The 18,427-nt window shown below is 46.1% G+C and overlaps 2 protein-coding genes across 2 annotated transcripts in view; both read left to right on the top strand.

Moving 5' to 3' along the window:
- NPEPPS (aminopeptidase puromycin sensitive) overlaps nt 1-18,427 on the top strand; it is a 53,723-nt gene that overhangs the window by 34,707 nt on the left and 589 nt on the right. The window contains exons 9-22 of the mRNA XM_068996242.1: nt 707-821; nt 1,641-1,805; nt 4,215-4,319; nt 4,615-4,675; nt 5,435-5,544; nt 6,024-6,087; nt 7,851-7,990; nt 9,163-9,297; nt 11,352-11,571; nt 12,510-12,652; nt 13,056-13,112; nt 13,504-13,611; nt 15,202-15,357; nt 15,452-15,499. Of these exons, the coding sequence (XP_068852343.1) occupies nt 707-821; nt 1,641-1,805; nt 4,215-4,319; nt 4,615-4,675; nt 5,435-5,544; nt 6,024-6,087; nt 7,851-7,990; nt 9,163-9,297; nt 11,352-11,571; nt 12,510-12,652; nt 13,056-13,112; nt 13,504-13,611; nt 15,202-15,357; nt 15,452-15,499 (1,627 nt within the window). The remainder of the gene's footprint in view (nt 1-706; nt 822-1,640; nt 1,806-4,214; nt 4,320-4,614; nt 4,676-5,434; nt 5,545-6,023; nt 6,088-7,850; nt 7,991-9,162; nt 9,298-11,351; nt 11,572-12,509; nt 12,653-13,055; nt 13,113-13,503; nt 13,612-15,201; nt 15,358-15,451; nt 15,500-18,427) is intronic.
- Nucleotides 15,525-18,243, top strand: LOC138099159 (uncharacterized transmembrane protein DDB_G0289901-like). Its single transcript, XM_068996241.1, is given in 2 exon segments — nt 15,525-17,503; nt 17,505-18,243. Coding segments are annotated over 2 exon segments (1,611 nt in total). The 5' UTR covers nt 15,525-16,177; the 3' UTR covers nt 17,790-18,243.

The following is an 18,427-nucleotide window of genomic DNA, read 5'->3' as shown; positions in this document are numbered from 1 at the left end:
AAATCTGACATTTTACTCCTTTTGGGGGAAAAAAAAAATATATATATATTTATCCTGGATGAGGAGGATTTTTGGAATGGAGCTGTGAATTTTTGCCCCTTTTTGCTGAGTTTGCTCTGCCCCTTTAGGGGACAGGAGCTCGTGGCCTGCAGGCACCATCCTTGGGGAGGTTTTTCCCTGGAATTGCAGCATTCCAGAGGTTCCTGGCAGCCCCTCCCTGCCCTGCTCATAGTGGGAGGTGCCACAGGGGAGGAATGGATGTTACCACCTCTTGGAAGAGCCAGGATTCCTTTGGGAATGTGGGATGAGCGCCCATCCCAGAGCTCAGAGGGACTCGAGGTTCCCAGAATTTATGCAGGGGGGAGCATTTTAATAAATAAAAGATCAATTTTCCTCCTCCTGCTTGGGTTTTTTTTTTTTTGTCTTTTTGCACTTCTTGCATGCCAGAAAGGAATTCCTGCTCCAAAGCTTTCCAGCAGCTGTGGAACTCACCCCGGGAATTTCACCAGCACTGAATTTCACACACTTGGGTTGGTTTTTTTGGAGGTTTTTGGGTTGGTTTTTATTTTTTTTTTTTAGTGGGGGTGGTGTTGTTTTTCCTCACTTTTTAGCTTGCTTAGGTAATTCCACCTCCTTTGGGTTGTGGTTTGGATTCCCCTGGGGATGTCCCACCTTGCTGAGTTGTGGCTCTCTCTCTCCAACGCAGGGAGACCGCGTTGCTCATCGACCCCAAAAATTCCTGCTCCTCGTCCCGTCAGTGGGTGGCTCTGGTGGTGGGACACGAACTGGCTCACCAGTGGTTTGGAAACCTCGTCACCATGGTACCCAACCCTTCCAAATCCCATTCTTTTTATTTCCATCTGCTTCACACCCTGCCCGAAATGCAGTGTTTGGGTGCCCCTACGTAGCAGCGCGCTGTGTTAGAATAATTCGTGTTTAAATGGTGTTTCATTAGTAATTTCTTCTTTAGCAGTGCTTTTTCTTCATGAGTATTTTCTATATGAAGTCGTTTGGAGTGGTTTGAGGGAGGTGCTAGCTAGAAATTAGCAATAATTATTAAAAATCCAGTGTGTTCCTGCAAAAGTCCTGGAGCTGAAAAGTTGCTCGGAGCAGTAACTTGTGAGTTATTTTGGGTAAATCAGGAGCAACTGCCTGAATGATTTGAGATTTAACTCATTTTAGTGGGGATAAAAGCATCTGTGAGGCAGCAGGAGTGAAATCCATAAAGAAATTCCACTTAGTGCTAAAAACCTGGATTTTCAGAGCTTCTGGTAACAAATGATTTCAGCTTTCTCTGGGAATTAGACCTGACCTTGCTTTTCCCAAAGGAAAAAGGTGCTTGAATCCAAATGTTCCACAAGCTCTGGAGTTTCTTGTGTTGTAAAAACCAGGACTGGGTGAGAAAATTCAGGTTTTTGGAACCCCAAAACTACCTTGGCCTTGCTTTTGAACTGTTTAAACTGGGAGTGAGCGCAGAAAACCAAAATCAAATACTCATTTTAACCCAAACAATCACATTTATATAATTATACCAAAACAACATTATTCTGATCTGCACCAAACAAAGCTTCAAACTCACCCCTGACTGGAGAAATCCCTCAGAATTTTGTCCTTTATCCCTCTTTTTCCCATCCCTGCAGGAATGGTGGACCCACCTGTGGCTGAACGAGGGCTTCGCCTCGTGGATCGAGTACCTGTGTGTGGATCACTGCTTCCCTGAGTACGACATCTGGACCCAGTTCGTGTCTGCTGACTACACACGAGCCCAGGAGCTCGATGCCTTAGACAACAGCCACCCCATCGAGGTGAATCCTGCTTTTCCACCCTTTTTTCCCCCCCTTTTTCTGGAAGTTTCTCCCTGTGATTTCGCGGTCGCTGCTGACCGAAGCGGAATCCGGAGTCTCTGTGGGTTCTGCTCTCCCTGAGGGGCTGTGTCCCCCCAAAAAACTCCTTTGGATTGCATAGAGATCTAATTCCAATGTTTTAAGGAATGTTTGGTGGAATAATTTTTGGGAAATGACCTTGTCCACCGGGTCATTTAGAGTGATTTACTCCCTGAGCGTGTCTTGCTCGCTGTCCCTGGATTAAACAATTCCTGCTGGGCTTCACTGCTTTTGGGAACCAAAGGATTGAAGGAAGAACCCCAAAGGATTGAAGGAAGAACCCCCAAAGGATTGAAGGAAGAACCCCCAAAGGATTGAAGGAAGAACCCCAAATCTGTTTGATCCAGCACCCAAACATAACTTAAACCATGCTTAACTTCCAAACCAGCCCTGACCCAGCCATATCCGAGGAATTTTCGTTGTCTGGGGGCAGAGATTCCACTCAGGCAATCTCGTGTCTGCTGACTACACATGAGCCCAGGAGCTCGATGCCTTAGACAACAGCCACCCCATCGAGGTGAATCCTGCTTTTCCACCCTTTTTTCCCCCCTTTTTCTGGAAGTTTCTCCCTGTGATTTTGCGGTCGCTGCTGACCGAAGCGGAATCCGGAGTCGCGGTTGAGCTCTGTGGGTTCTGCTCTCCCTGAGGGGCTGTGTCCCCCCAAAAATCTCCTTTGGAATGCATAGAGATCTAATTCCTGGAGATTCCAATGTTTTAAGGAATGTTTGGTGGAATAATTTTTGGGAAATGACCTTGTCCACTTGGTCATTTAGAGTGATTTACTCCCTGAGCGTGTCTTGCTCGCTGTCCCCTGGATTAAACAATTCCTGCTGGGTTTCACTGCTTTTGGGAACCAAAGGATTGAAGGAAGAACCCCCAAAGGATTGAAGAAAGAACCCCAAAGGATTGAAGGAAGAACCCCAAATCTGTTTGATCCAGCACCCAAACATAACTTAAACCATGCTTAACTTCCAAACCAGCCCTGACCCAGCCATATCCGAGGAATTTTCGTTGTCTGGGGGCAGAGATTCCACTCAGGCAATCTCGTGTCTGCTGACTACACACGAGCCCAGGAGCTCGATGCCTTAGACAACAGCCACCCCATCGAGGTGAATCCTGCTTTTCCACCCTTTTTTCCCCCCTTTTTCTGGAAGTTTCTCCCTGTGATTTCGCGGTCGCTGCTGACCGAAGCGGAATCCGGAGTCGCGGTTGAGCTCTGTGGGTTCTGCTCTCCCTGAGTGGCTGTGCCCCCCCAAAAAACTCCCTTGGAATGCATAGAGATCTAATTCCAATGTTTTAAGGAATGTTTGGTGGAATAATTTTTGGGAAATGACCTTGTCCACTTGGTCATTTAGAGTGATTTACTCCCTGAGCGTGTCTTGCTCGCTGTCCCTGGATTAAACAATTCCTGCTGGGCTTCACTGCTTTTGGGAACCAAAGGATTGAAGGAAGAACCCCCAAAGGATTGAAGGAAGAACCCCCAAAGGATTGAAGGAAGAACCCCAAAGGATTGAAGGAAGAACCCCAAATCTATTTGATCCAGCACCCAAACATAACTTAAACCATGCTTAACTTCCAAACCAGCCCTGACTCAGCCATATCCGAGGAATTTTCGTTGTCTGGGGGCAGAGATTCCACTCAGGCAATCTCGTGTCTGCTGACTACACACGAGCCCAGGAGCTCGATGCCTTAGACAACAGCCACCCCATCGAGGTGAATCCTGCTTTTCCACCCTTTTTCCCCCCTTTTTCTGGAAGCTTCTCCCTGTGATTTACAAAGGGAATTTCGTGGTCACTGCTGACCGAAGCGGAATCCGGAGTCGCGGTTGAGCTCTGTGGGTTCTGCTCTCCCTGAGGGGCTGTGTCCCCCCAAAAATCTCCTTTGGATTGCATAGAGATCTAATTCCTGGAGATGCCAATGTTTTAAGGAATGTTTGGTGGAATAATTTTTGGGAAATGACCTTGTCCACTTGGTCATTTAGAGTGATTTACTCCCTGAGCGTGTCTTGCTCGCTGTCCCTGGATTAAACAATTCCTGCTGGGTTTCACTGCTTTTGGGAACCAAAGGATTGAAGGAAGAACCCCAAATCTACTTGATCCAGCACCCAAACATAACTTAAACCATGCTTAACTTCCAAACCAGCCCTGACCCAGCCATATCTGAGGAATTTTCGTTGTCTGGGGGCAGAGATTCCACTCAGGCAATCCAGAGATGGATTCTTAGAGAGAAAGAATCCTTCAGATTTCCAGCTCTAAAATGTTACCATGAGCAAAATCCAATCTTTTGGCAGCCTGAATCCTTCTCACTGGGTTTTTTTTTTGTTTCTCACAGGTCAGTGTGGGCCATCCCTCCGAGGTGGATGAAATATTTGATGCCATTTCCTACAGCAAGGGAGCCTCTGTGATCCGGATGCTGCACGACTACATTGGGGATGAGGTAAAGGGATGGGGCTGGAAAAGCCAGCTGGGGATTTTCAGGGCATTTTTTTATAGCTAAAATTACTTGGATTAAAAAAAAAAAAATGAAGTGGGATTAAAAGAAAAAAAAAGTTTTTTCAGTGTTTTGAAAATGTCTCCACTTTGAGCTCTGAACTTACTTGGGAAAAACAAGATAATGGGAAATACAGATGGAATTACTGATTTTAAAGATTCCTTGCCTGATTCCTGGGGATAAATGCAGAGCAGAGAGAGGATAGGAAAGCCCTCTGACATCTCCACTTGTGTGTTCCCAGGATTTCCGGAAAGGAATGAACCTGTACCTGACCAAGTTCCAGCAGAGGAATGCTGCCACAGGTGACTGGGTCACTGGGATGGGCACAGAAGTCATTTCTGCACTCAGAAGTGTTGGTGTCCCACCTGAGATAGCTGAAATGCCAGGAAATAATTGAAATTCCAGGAAATTTCTGCCTTGTTCCCAGTTTCATGCCCTGCACAGCCAGGATTCAGCATCCTTGGAGGTTTTGTGTCCCGGGAATGTGTGGCTTGAGGGGATCTGGAGGGGCTGAGTTATCACTGACCACATCTATAATTTAGAAATATTTGCTTTGCCAAGAGAGCCTTTTGCAGTATTGATCCTGTGATTAAACAGGTTGAAGTCTGATACTCCACAGCACTTTTTTTTTTTTTTAAACCTTTTTAATTTTTTTTTTGTTGTGTATCAGGCACAAATGTGGGAGTGGGGACATCAAAGCTCAATCAGCCAAATCCAATCCGTGGTGTTTGGTCAGTCTTTTTTGACATAATACATAAAAAAACTAAAGGGGAAAGGTTGTCCTCTTTGAATATTTAATGTTAATTTTTATGGGTTTGTAGCACAATGAGTATTGATTGGGTTTTTTAGTAGTAAAGAAGCTGCTGCTCCCCTCTCTCCTCCCTGAGGAGGTTTAAACTATTTCCATTTTTTTTCCTTTTTTGCCTGTCTGTTAAATTTCAATAAAAACACAAAAGCATTAAAAAGTAGAGGAAGAACCCAACCCTCCCCTATGCTATCCTTAATAAAACCTGGCACATCAAGACTCTGCCAGTCCTGAGTCAGATCCTTTTCTCCCACAGAGGATCTCTGGGAAAGCCTGGAAAAAGCCAGTGGCAAACCCATTGCTGCTGTGATGAACACGTGGACCAAACAAATGGGATTTCCACTCATTTATGTGGAGGCTGAACAGGTAAAAATGGAATTTTGCCTTAACTTCAGGTTAAATTGAACAATATTCCGTGATTTCGAGCATTCCCTTGGATCAGGGGTTGGCTCAGCGTGGGCACAGCTCTGGTTCTGAAGGGGAGGGAGGTGCAAATCCCTGTGGATTCATCCCAGAAACTCCCTGGATTTGCTGACTTTGCTCAGTGTGGGAAATATTTGTGGGGGGAGGGAGGTTCCATTCCAATTTTGCTTGTTCCACAAGATTGCAGGATGAGGGAGGATCAGGGGCGGCAAATCCAGGCCATGAGTGTTCAAACAGGGACAAGGCCTTTGTGCTCTGGGATAATTCCTGAGGCAGGGCCTTTTTCTGAGGGAAAAAATCCAACTTATTCCATGAAACAGAGTGCAGTGACACGCAGAGACTGAAATTAAACGTGCTAATCATCGCCTTTTCTCTTTTTTTTTTTGCTTTCTTTTCTTTATTTTAAATTTTTTTCCCCTCAGCAAGAAGATGACAAAGTGTTGAAGTTGGTCCAGAAGAAATTCTGTGCCAGTGGACCATATACTGGTAAGAGGAGAGCTGGGAGCAGGGATGGGGTGGGCACAGAACCTCAGAATATCCCAGTTTTGAAGGGATATTGGGATATTTTTTTGTTGCTTTTCATGCAAAAGCAGCAATTCTGGGAGCTGAAACATTCCCGGGCCTGTGCTCTGCCTGGATCCAAGTGGGAAAACCTGAGGAAATCCAAGGTTTCCACATCCTGGCGTGGAAAACAGCGTTTCTTGGCTCCAGAATTCCTTCAGAAATGTCCATTTTAGGGCCAGGGCCTTCTGAGGAGCTGGGAAGCAGCTGGTTTGTGGTGAGGCTAAAATAAATGAAATAAAAACACCTCAGGTGGGAGCCACCTCTGATTCCAGCGCTGATTCCACTCACCTTCCGTGTTTATCTAAATTAAAATGTTTGGCTTGGAGAGTGATTTAAAAATTTTGGGGGTTTAAACTCTAAAACTGACAATTTCCCTCAGATTTTTACCTCTAAAACGACAGTTTTCCCTCAGTTTTACCTCTAAAACTGCAGATTTCCCTCAGATTTTTACCTCTAAAACTGCAGATTTCCCTCAGAGTTTCAACTCTAAAACTGACATTTTCCTTCAGATTAAAACTGTCATTTTCCCTCAAATTTTAAGGATGATTTAAAGAATTTTGGAGTTTTACCTCTAGAACTGTCATTTCCCTTCAGATTTTTACCTCTAAAACTGCAGATTTCCTTCAGATTTTTACCTCTAAAACTGCAGATTTCCCTCATATTTTTACCTCTAAAACTGCAGTTTTCCCTCAGAGTTTTACCTCTAAAACTGCAGTTTTCCTTCAGATTAAAACTGTCATTTTCCCTCAGATTCTAAGGATGATTAAAGATTTTTGGGGTTTTAACTCTAAAACTGTCATTTCCCTTCAGATTTTTACTTCTAAAACTGCAGATTTCCTTCAGTTTTACCTCTAAAACTGCAGTTTTCCCTTCAGATTTTTACCTCTAAAACTGACGTTTTCCTTCAGATTAAAACTGTCATTTTCCCTCAGATTTTAAGGATGATTAAAGATTTTTGGGGTTTTAACTCTAAAACTGTCATTTCCTTTCAGATTTTTACCTCTAAAACTGCAGTTTTCCCTTAGATTTTTACTTCTAAAACTGCAGTTTTCCCTCAGAGTTTCAACTCTAAAACTGACGTTTTCCTTCAGATTTTTACCTCTAAAACTGCAGATTTCCCTCAGTTTTACCTCTAAAACTGCAGTTTTCCCTCAGAGTTTTACCTCTAAAACTGCAGTTTTCCTTCAGATTAAAACTGTTATTTTCCCTCATATTTTAAGGATGATTAAAGATTTTTGTGGTTTTAACTCTAAAACTGCAGTTTTCCCTTAGATTTTTACCTCTAAAACTGTGGATTTCCCTCAGAGTTTTACCTCTAAAACTGCAGTTTTCCTTCAGATTTTTACCTCTAAAACTGCAGTTTTCCCTTCAGATTTTTACCTCTAAAACTGCAGATTTCCTTCAGTTTTACCTCTAAAACTGCAGTTTTCCTTCAGATTAAAACTGTCATTTTCCCTCAGATTCTAAGGATGATTAAAGATTTTTGGGGTTTTAACTCTAAAACTGTCATTTCCCTTCAGATTTTTACCTCTAAAACTGATATTTCCCTTCAGAAAATGCCTCTTTTTTTTTCAGTTTTTTCCCCAATTTCATTTGCAACGCCCAACCTCCATTTTGAGCACATCTCTCTCGGTGTTTTCCACACACTTTTTCCTCCTGATTCCTTGTTTTTCCCTCTTTTCCAGGGGAGGATTTCCCCATGTGGATGGTGCCCATCAGTATTTGCACGAGTGAGGACCCCAGCTGTGCCAAAATGCAGATTTTGATGGACAAAGCAGAGCTCACCGTGGTGTTGAAGGACACCAAACCTGAGCAGTGGGTTAAGGTGAGTCCTGAAAATTTCATTTTCCTCTTCCCTTTTTTGTTTCCTTTTCCCCTTGGAATTCTGAGTTTCCTCTGAACGGGTTTTGGCTCCTGCTCTTCCCCCTTCCATCCCGTTTTCCTGCAGTGTCAATCGGAATTTTTTGGGAATTCAAGCCTGGAAAAAATTGAAATTAAAGGCAGGATTTGAGTTGAGATGTGGTGGCTTTTTTAGTCATTGTTATCGTTATTATTGTCATTATTGTTATCATGGTTATTGCTATTATTTTATTTAATATCATTATAATTATTATAATTATTACATACTTCATAATATTATATTATTATTTTATATAATTATAATTATTATCATTGGCACACATTTAATAATATTTCATTATTTTATATCATTATCATTACATATTTTTATAATTATATTATTATTTTATGTATTACATATATATTATCTCATAATATATTTATATTCAAATTCTTGCATATATATTGTTACATGTCAATAGTTAGCTTATTTTTATTTTACCTAAATAAATACTACATATTTATACAAATTTATAATTTATTTAAATTATATTCTTATATGTTGTATATTTATATAAGATATGTTAATATATAATTTAATATATGGTTTTTCTATATATAGTTTTTCTACATATGCTTTCTATATATAAAATACATATAGAGAGATATATTTTAGATAAATAACTAAATACAAATACATATTTTAGATAAAGATGTATAAATATAAAGGTATATTTCAGATAAATACGAGGATGTATTTTAGATAAATATGTATCAATATAAAGATATCTCCTAGATAAATATGTATAAAAACAAAGATAAATTTTAGGTAAATATGCATAAATATAAATATATATTTTAGATAAACATGAAGATGTATTTGATCTAAATATGTATAAAAACAAATCCATATTTTAGATAAATTTGTATAAATACAAAGACATATTTTAGGTACATACATTTTATTTAAATATACACATCATTCACATTTTATTTAAATACACACATAATTCACATTTTATTTAAATACATAACTAATCAAATAAATTCCATTTAAATACACATCAATACAGACCATATTTTAGATAAAAATACATACAAAACCTTCGATTCTTTGCTCCTAACTTAACATTTCCTGCTGGTTTTGGTGCCTGGCAGCTGAACCTGGGCACGGTGGGGTTTTACCGCACCCAGTACAGCCCGGCCATGCTCGAGAGCCTCATCCCGGCCATCAAGGACCTGTCCCTGCCCCCCGTGGACAGGCTGGGGCTGCAGAACGACCTCTTCTCCCTGGTGAGCCCTGCGATTGGGGCAGAATCCTTTGGGATCGGGCCAGGGCACAAACCTACAAACCCCCCCGGGCACCTCTGGGGGCTCTGAGTACCCAGGATTGGGGCAAAACCCTTTGGGATCAGGGTACAAACCTCTGGGCACCTCTGGGGGCTCTGAGCACCTGGGATTGGGGCAAAATCCTTTGGGATCAGGGTACAAACCCCAGGAACCTCTGGGGGCTCTGAGCACCTGGGATTGGGGGAAAATCCTTTGGGATCAGGGTACAAACCCCTGGGCACCTCTAGGGGCTCTGAGTACCCAGGATTGGGGCAAAACCCTTTGGGATCAGGGTACAAACCTCTGGGCACCTCTGGGGGCTCTGAGCACCTGGGATTGGGGCAAAATCCTTTGGGATCAGGGTACAAACCCCAGGAACCTCTGGGGGCTCTGAGCACCTGGGATTGGGGGAAAATCCTTTGGGATCAGGGTACAAACCCCTGGGCACCTCTAGGGGCTCTGAGTACCTGGGATTGGGGCAAAACCCTTTGGGATCAGGGTACAAACCCCAGGAACATCTGGGGGCTCTGAGCACCTGGGATTGGGGGAAAATCCTTTGGGATCGGGGTACAAACCCCGAGCACCTCTGGGGGCTCTGAGCACCCGGGATTGGGGGAAAATCCTTTGGGATCAGGGCACAATCCTTTGGGATCAGGGTACAAACCCCCCCGAGCACCTCTGGGGGCTCTGAGTACCTGGGATCGGGGCACAATCCTTTGGGATCAGGGCACAATCCTTTGGGATCAGGGCACAAACCCCAGGCACCTCTGGGGGCTCTGAGCACCCAGGATTGGGGCACAATCCTTTGGGATCAGGGCACAATCCTTTGGGATCAGGGCACAAACCCCAGGCACCTCTAGGGGCTCTGAGCACCCGGGATTGGGGCAAAATCCTTTGGGATCAGGATACAAACCCCAGGAACCTCTGGGGGCTCTGAGCACCTGGGATTGGGGCAAAATCCTTTGGGATCAGGGTACAAACCCCGAGCACCTCTGGGGGCTCTTGAGTACCTGGGATTGGGGCAAAACCCTTTGGGATCAGGGCACAATCCTTTGGGATCAGGGCACAATCCTTTGGGATCAGGGTACAAACCCCCCCGGGCACCTCTGGGGGCTCTGAGCACCTGGGATTGGGGCAAAATCCTTTGGGATCAGGGTACAAACCCCGAGCACCTCTAGGGGCTCTGAGCACCTGGGATTGGGGGAAAATCCTTTGGGATCAGGGTACAAACCCCCCCGGGCACCTCTGGGGCCTCTGAGTACCTGGGATTGGGGCAAAATCCTTTGGGATCAGGGCACAATCCTTTGGGATCAGGGTACAAACCCCCCGGGCACCTCTGGGGGCTCTGAGCACCTGGGATTGGGGCAAAATCCTTTGGGATCAGGGTACAAACCCCGGGCACCTCTGGGGACTCTCAGCACCAGGGATGGGGGCTGGATTTGGGTTTAGGGACAAAATTGTTTGGGGCCAAAATCCTTCTGCAATTTTGCAAAGAGCCAAAGTGATCTCTCCTAAATCTTTCCAGCTTTTAGGAAAAGTCAGGTTTTTGTGGGTGTAACCTGAGGATAACTCAGGGGGGTTTGCTTTTCCTTGCCAGAATTGCTGCAGTTTTGTGAAGTCACTTAATTTCCTCGTGGGGTCTTTTTTTTCTGGGGTTTTTTTTGGGATGGTTTTTGGTTTTGGGTGGGTGTTTCGTTTTGTTGGGTCTTTTTGGTGGTGGTGTTGTGGGGTTTTTTGGTTGGTTTGTTTGTTGGTTTTGGTTTTTTGAGGGTTTTTTTTTGGGGGGGGGGATGGTTTGTGTGTTTGTGGTTTTTTTTGGAAAATGTTTTGTTTGGGAAATTTTTGTTTGCAAATTGTGGTTTGATCGTTGGGAGCAGAGCTCAAGGCATGAAAACCCCACAGCAGAGAAAACAGAATTTATAGCTCAGGATAAACCAGACAGGGAGGGAATAATCAATAAAATCAATTCAAGAGCTATTAAAAAATGGGATGAATCCTTGCATTTCCCTCTTCCTCAGGCCCGAGCTGGAATCATCAGCACCGTGGAGGTCCTAAAAGTCATGGAAGCTTTTGTGAACGAGCCCAACTACACCGTGTGGAGCGACCTGAGCTGCAACCTGGGCATCCTGTCCACCCTCCTGTCCCACACGGATTTCTACGAGGACATCCAGGTGTTCGTCAGAGACGTCTTCTCCCCCATCGGGGAGAGGCTGGGATGGGACCCCAAACCTGGAGAGGGTAGGAAAGTTCTGCTGGGAAAGCCTGCCAGGGGGGTTGGGAATCTGGGTGTGGCAATAAATCATCAGGGGTTTGGGAAAGTGGGGAGAGAAGGGAGGAAAATGAGGTTGAAAGAGGCATTCAGGAGTATTTTTGTGCTTAAAACTTCCACTGGGAAATCCAGGCGTGGATTTGGGAATGGTGAGTGCTGATAAATCATCAGGGGTTTGGGGGAAAACTTCTGCTGGGAAATTTTGGGTGCCAATGAGCTGCCAAGAATTTGGGAAAGTGGGGAGAGAAGGGAAGAAAATGAGGTTGAAAGAGGCATTCAGGAGTATTTTTGTGCTTAAAACTTCCACTGGGAAATCCAGGCGTGGATTTGGGAATGGTGAGTGTTGATAAATCATCAGGGGTTTGGGGGAAAACTTCTGCTGGGAAACTTTGGGTGCCAATGAGCTGCCAAGAATTCGGGAAAGTGGGGAGAGAAGGGAGGAAAATGAGGCTGAAAAAGGCATTCAGGGGTGGTTTTGTACTTCAAAACAGGCAAACAATCCTCAAAACAGCCAGTTAGGAGTTAAAATAGTAACATTTTTCCCTGCCTTGTCACTGATAAAAATTCCCTGCTGAATTTTCTGTCTGCTGGAGGGCAGGAAAATTCTTGGATTACAAGGCTGGAAATCCATGTTGTGTGTGTGTTTGCCTGTCCTGGTCAGTCCAAATGGTTAAAATTACTGATTCAGCTCAGGTTTCAGCCCTGCCTGTTGTGTTTGAGGCTGGAATCCTCTTGTCCTGACCCTCTTGCTATGAAAAAAATTCAATGTATTCCCTAAAAAAAAGAGGGACAAAAGGCCTGGACTCCTTGGATATCCTCAGGGATTGTCCCACAGCTGAAATAAAGCTTCAGTGCTGAGCTTTGTCTCCCAAATTAATCCCATTTTTCCATTCCTGCTCCCTCCTAGGCCACCTAGATGCCCTCCTGAGGGGTCTGGTCTTGGGAAAACTGGGAAAAGCCGGGCACAAGGCGACGCTGGAAGAGGCCCGGCGCCGGTTCAAGGACCACGTGGAAGGAAAGCACATCCTGTCAGCTGACCTGAGGAGTCCTGTAGGTCCTGGGAGGGCATTTTGGGGTCCCCAGAATCTATCCCCACCCCCTTGGCAGGTGTATTCCAAAGGGTAGGGAATGAGGGTGGGAGATGAGCTGGGTTTGGAAGTGGTGGGAGATGGGACCGGGTGAGGATGGGGATCCCTCTTTTTGTCATCCTGGTGTTTTTCCACTCTTGGAATTGCCAAAATTACCCTGAAATTGAGGAAAACATCAAGGAAGTTGAAGCATCTCTACACTCCAGAGTTAAAACTCCCAGGAGGGAGCAGTGCTGGTGCTTCCAGATGTCAGAATTCCGACCCAATTCCGTACAAATTGGTGCATTTCCAAAAAATGTGGTGGGTTTTTTTTTTTTTTTCTTTCTTTTTTTTTTTTTTGGAAGTCATTCCTTGTTTTCTCCTAGGTCTACGTGACTGTGCTGAAGCACGGGGACAGCTCCACTCTGGACACCATGCTGAAGGTGGGTGCTCACTGCCAGCTCCCCAAAAATCCCACATTTCCCCCTTCAAATCCCTCCAGGCTGGGATTTATCCACCACCCCAGCCCCGATCCCGGCTCGTGGTGGGAAATTGCCACCTAGTGGAGCATCCCAGCTCTCCCTCTGGAATTCCTCCCTCCCACAGGCCCCGTCCTGCTTGACCTTTCTATGAACTGGTGAAAATCACTTTATTAAATCACTTTATTCCTGGTGCCACTCCTTGGGATGAGCCCTCGGTGTGGGGATTAACGGAGTCACCAGCGAGCCCTGATTGCGTTTGATGAGTAATTAGCAGCTGTGGCATTCACAGAGGGCTCATTAGGTGAGGAGCCAGCCTTTATTAATTGATACCTTCCCGTCCTCCCCTCTGCAGCTGCACAAGCAGGCGGACATGCAGGAGGAGAAGAACCGGATCGAGCGCGTCCTCGGAGCCATCTCCCAGCCAGAGCTGATCCAAAAAGTTCTCACCTTTGCACTTTCAGTGAGTTCTGGGGAAAAAAATCCCCTTTTTGGCAGGATATTCCCTCAGGAATAACCCTGTGAGAGAGCTGGGGTTGAGTGGGATGGGCTAAAAGTGGAGGAATTCTCTTTGTGGGTCGCTCTTGGAGTTGTGTCTTCAGGGTTTTTTTTTTTGGGGGGGGGGGAAATTCCAAATTCAGAAAAATCTGAGTGAGGTGGATCCAAATGAAGAAAAATCTTAAAAATGAGCTGGTTCCAAGTTCAGAGAAATCTGAGGGAGCTGGATCCAGATTAACAAAAATCTGAGGGAGCTGGATCCAGATTAACAAAAATCTTAGATGAGTTGGTTCCAGATTGAAATCTGAGAGAATTGGTTCAAAATTCACAAAAATCTGAGAGAATTGGTTCAAAATTCACAAAAATCTGAGAGAATTGGTTCAAAATTCACAAAAATCTGAGAGAATTGGTTCCAAATTCACTGAAATCTGGTTCAGAGTAACAAAAATTTGAGTGATCTGGATCCAAATTGAGAAAAATCTGAGGGAGCTGGATCCAGATTAACAAAAATTTTAGATGAGTTGGTTCCAGATTGAAGTCTGAGAGAATTGGTTCCAAATTCAGAAAAATCTGAGAGAATTGGTTCCAAATTCAGAAAAATCTGAGAGAATTGGTTCCAAATTCAGAAAAATCTGAGAGAATTGGTTCCAAATTCAGAAAAATCTGAGAGAATTGGTTCCAAATTCACTGAAATCTGAGAGAATTGGTTCCAAATTCACTGAAATCTGAGAGAATTGGTTCCAAATTCACTGAAATCTGAGAGAATTGGTTCCAAATTCACTAAAACCTGAGAGAATTGGTTCAAAAGTCACTAAAATCTGAGAGAATTGGTTCAAAAGTCACTAAAATCTGGTTCAAAGTAACAAAAATTTGAGTGATCTGGATCCAAATTGAGAAAAATCTGAGGGAGCTGGATCCAGATTAACAAAAATCTTAGATGAGTTAGTTCCAGATTGAAATCTGAGAGAATTGGTTCCAAATTCAGAAAAATCTGAGAGAATTGGTTCCAAATGAACAAAAATCTGAGAGAGTTGGTTCCAGAGTAACAAAAATTTGAGTGATCTGGATCTAGATGAAGAAAAATCTTAAATGAGTTGGTTCCAAATGAAGAAAAATCCCAGTGAGGTGGTTCCAAATGAAGAATTTGGCCAATGCTTGATCTGGTTGGAGGCACCTGCTGCAGGGATTTTCTGTATTCACAGCAGTTATTTCCTGGTGCTGTGGAAGTTCAGCCCAAGTTTTCCTGGCAGTGCTGTGCTTCCAGCACCCATTCCCAGGAAACCAAAATACACTTCGACCTCTCCATTTTCCAAAGAGCCAAAATGATCTCTCTAAATCTTGCCAGTCTTTAGTAAAATCAGATTTTCATGGGTGTAACCTGAGAATAACTCAGAGGGATTTGCTTTTCCTTCAATTTTTGAGTCATACATTAAATTTTTGGGGCGAAAAAAGCACTTTAATGGACAGATTTGATGCAGAAATGCCTAAAACCTGCAAGCCAAGGTGCTGGAATTGCTGGGAAAATGTGGAATATTGATGCCTTTTCCCTCCCCAGGAAGAGGTACGTCCCCAGGACACGGTGTCAGTGATTGGAGGAGTGGCTGGAGGCAGCAAGCAGGGCAGGAAAGCTGCTTGGAAATTCGTAAGGGACAACTGGGAGGAGCTTTATAATCGATACCAAGGTGGATTCTTAATATCCAGACTAATAAAGGTACGTGGGGGCCCTGGGGGAAGAGCCCTTCCCACACACACCCGGTGGAAATGTTGAATTTCGCCTTTAATTTTGGTTTCTTGTTCCCCTTCAGCTCACAGTGGATGGATTTGCAAATGATAAAATGGCTGCAGAAGTGAAGGTAAGAAGCCTTAATTAACAAATTCTTTAATTTGTCGCTGATAAAACTTGGGCTGCTCTGCCTGGAAGAGCCAAATCCTTGTGGATTTTGTTGTTGGGTCCATTCTGTCCCCAAACTGCCCCGCTTTAGGTTGGGTAAGACATTATTGAAATGCTTTAAATCAGCATTTTTGAAGTAATCTGGAATTTCCAGCGATTTCTGCTTCATTCATTTAAACTTTGGTAAAATCCAGCAGAGTTTTGAGCCTCCCCAAAAAAGAAAACTTCAAAATATTCAGAATTATTCCAGCTTCCATCATTGAGAGAGCTCTGACAGTGGGTGTGGACTTCATTATTTATTCTTTCCCCACATTTTTTCCAAAAACATCTCCTTGGAAGTAGAAACTTTAAATTTTGGGCATTAATTATCATTTTCCTGTTAGGAAAACACTCAGAAGGAATTTTTATTCCAAAGGTCAGCTGAGCCCTGAGCTGCCTGTGTCCTTTTGATCACCCAGTGACTTTTCTCAGAAAAGATTTAAGGGCAGAAATGATTTTACAGAGAAATGTTGCATTAGAACTAAAATTTTGGTTTTGCTTAAAAAACGCTTCTGCAAAACACAGAGCAGGAAAACCACCCCAGATTTAAATCCCAGCTCATTCCCAAGAGAATTCCCAAGCTTTTAGTGGAGAATTCCCCATGTCTGAGCCTCTGGGTCACCCTGTAGAATGGGAGTGGCAGCCAAATCCTGGGAAAAGCTGCTTGGAGGGAGGCAGGGAGAGCTCCTGGCTGTGCCAGCTCCCTGTGCCCTGGAAAATGCCAAGTCACAGCAGCCCCTGGGAAGCTCCTCCAGGAGGAAATGTGAGACTGTCTGGCCAAACTGGGGCCTGGAGGTCACTGTGCAGCCAAACTGGGGCCTGGAGGTCACTGTGCAGCCAAACTGGGGCCTGGAGGTCGCTGTCTGGCCAAACTGGGGCCTGGAGGTCACTGTCCGGCCAAACTGGGGCCTGGTGCAGCCAAACTGGGGCCTGGTGCAGCCAGACTGGGGCCTGGAGGTCGCTGTCTGGCCAAACTGGGGCCTGGAGGTCACTGTCCAGTCAAACTGGGGCCTGGAGGTCACTGTTTGGCCAAACTGGGGCCTGGAGGTCACTGTCCAGTCAAACTGGGACCTGGAGGTCACTGTCTGGCCAAACTGGGGCCTGGTGCAGCCAAACTGGGGCCTGGTGCAGCCAAACTGGGGCCTGGTGCAGCCAAACTGGGGCCTGGAGGTCACTGTGCAGTCAAACTGGGGCCTGGAGGTCACTGTCCGGCCAAACTGGGGCCTGGAGGTCACTGTCCGGCCAAACTGGGGCCTGGTGCAGCCAAACTGGGGCCTGGAGGTCACTGTTTGGCCAAACTGGGGCCTGGAGGTCGCTGTCCAGTCAAACTGGGGCCTGGTGCAGCCAAACTGGGGCCTGGAGGTCACTGTGCAGCCAAACTGGGGCCTGGACGTCACTGTCTGGCCAAACTGGGGCCTGGAGGTCACTGTCTGGCCAAAGTGGGGCCTGGTGCAGCCAAACTGGGGCCTGGAGGTCACTGTCCGGCCAAACTGGGGCCTGGAGGTCACTGTGCAGCCAAACTGGGGCCTGGAGGTCACTGTCCGGCCAAACTGGGGCCTGGAGGTCACTGTCCGGCCAAACTGGGGCCTGGAGGTCACTGTCTGGCCAAACTGGGGCCTGGAGGTCGCTGTCTGGCCAAACTGGGGCCTGGAGGTCACTGTCTGGCCAAACTGGGGCCTGGTGCAGCCAAACTGGGGCCTGGAGGTCACTGTGCAGCCAGACTGGGGCCTGGAGGTCACTGTGCAGCCAAACTGGGGCCTGGAGGTCACTGTTTGGCCAAACTGGGGCCTGGAGGTCACTGTTTGGCCAAACTGGGGCCTGGAGGTCACTGTCCAGCCTGGGAAGAAACCTGGGAGCAGGACCAGGGCCGTGCCAAAGGGCCTGGAGGCTTCCCCGGGATCTTTCTGTTCCAAATATCCTGAAATACCCCCGGGAGCTGCTGCTTGTGGGGCTGGCTCAGCTCCTGGGGCTGTCCCTGGCAGCGAGGACAGGAGGCAGCTCCATGGAAAAGCCCCTGTGGCTCCTCTGGAGCCGGGAAAAGGAGGGATTTTGCCATTCCCACCCATCCTGGAAACTTGGGAACGTCCTGGCAGGGCAGGGAGCTGCTGCTTGGAAAAGCCTCTGTGTCCCAGAGCTCCAGGAGCATTTGGACAACACCCTCAGGGACAGGCTGGGATTTGGGGTGTCCTGAGCAGGGCCAGGGGTGGGGTTGATGATCCCTGTGGGCTCCAGAGCTCCAGGAGCATTCGGACAATGCTCTCAGGGATGCACAGGGTGGGACTGTCGGGATCATCCAGTGCGAGGCCGGGAGCTGGACTGGATACCCCGTCCCTGGAAGCATTTCCCCCATCCCTGGAAGCGTTTTCCCGTGCCTGGAAGCGTTTCCCCCATCCCTGGAAGCGTTTCCCCCATCCCTGGAAGCGTTTCCCCATCCCTGGAAGCGTTTTCCCGTGCCTGGAAGCGTTTCCCCCATCCCTGGAAGCGTTTCCCCGTCCCTGGAAGCGTTTCCCCGTCCCTGGAAGCGTTTCCCCCATCCCTGGAAGCGTTTCCCCCATCCCTGGAAGCGTTTCCCCCATCCCTGGAAGCGTTTCCCCCATCCCTGGAAGCGTTTCCCCATCCCTAGAAGCGTTTCCCCGTCCCTGGAAGCGTTTCCCCATCCCTGGAAGCGTTTCCCCCATCCCTAGAAGCGTTTCCTGGTCCCTGGAAGCGTTTCCCCGTTTCCCGGTCCCTGGAAGCGCCCAGGGCCGGAGCTGCCCGATGGCTCCGACGGAGCTTTGGGTGATCTCTTTTTGTTTCCAGCTCCCTCAGCCCCAAACCCCGCTGCGATTTCAGGTTCCCTTTCCCCCCCCCC

This window comes from Aphelocoma coerulescens, chromosome 27, assembly GCF_041296385.1.
Source record: "Aphelocoma coerulescens isolate FSJ_1873_10779 chromosome 27, UR_Acoe_1.0, whole genome shotgun sequence".
Lineage (NCBI taxonomy): Eukaryota > Metazoa > Chordata > Aves > Passeriformes > Corvidae > Aphelocoma > Aphelocoma coerulescens.
The sequence above is the reverse complement of the archived record's forward strand: the minus strand, read 5'-3'. Positions and strand labels throughout refer to the sequence as shown.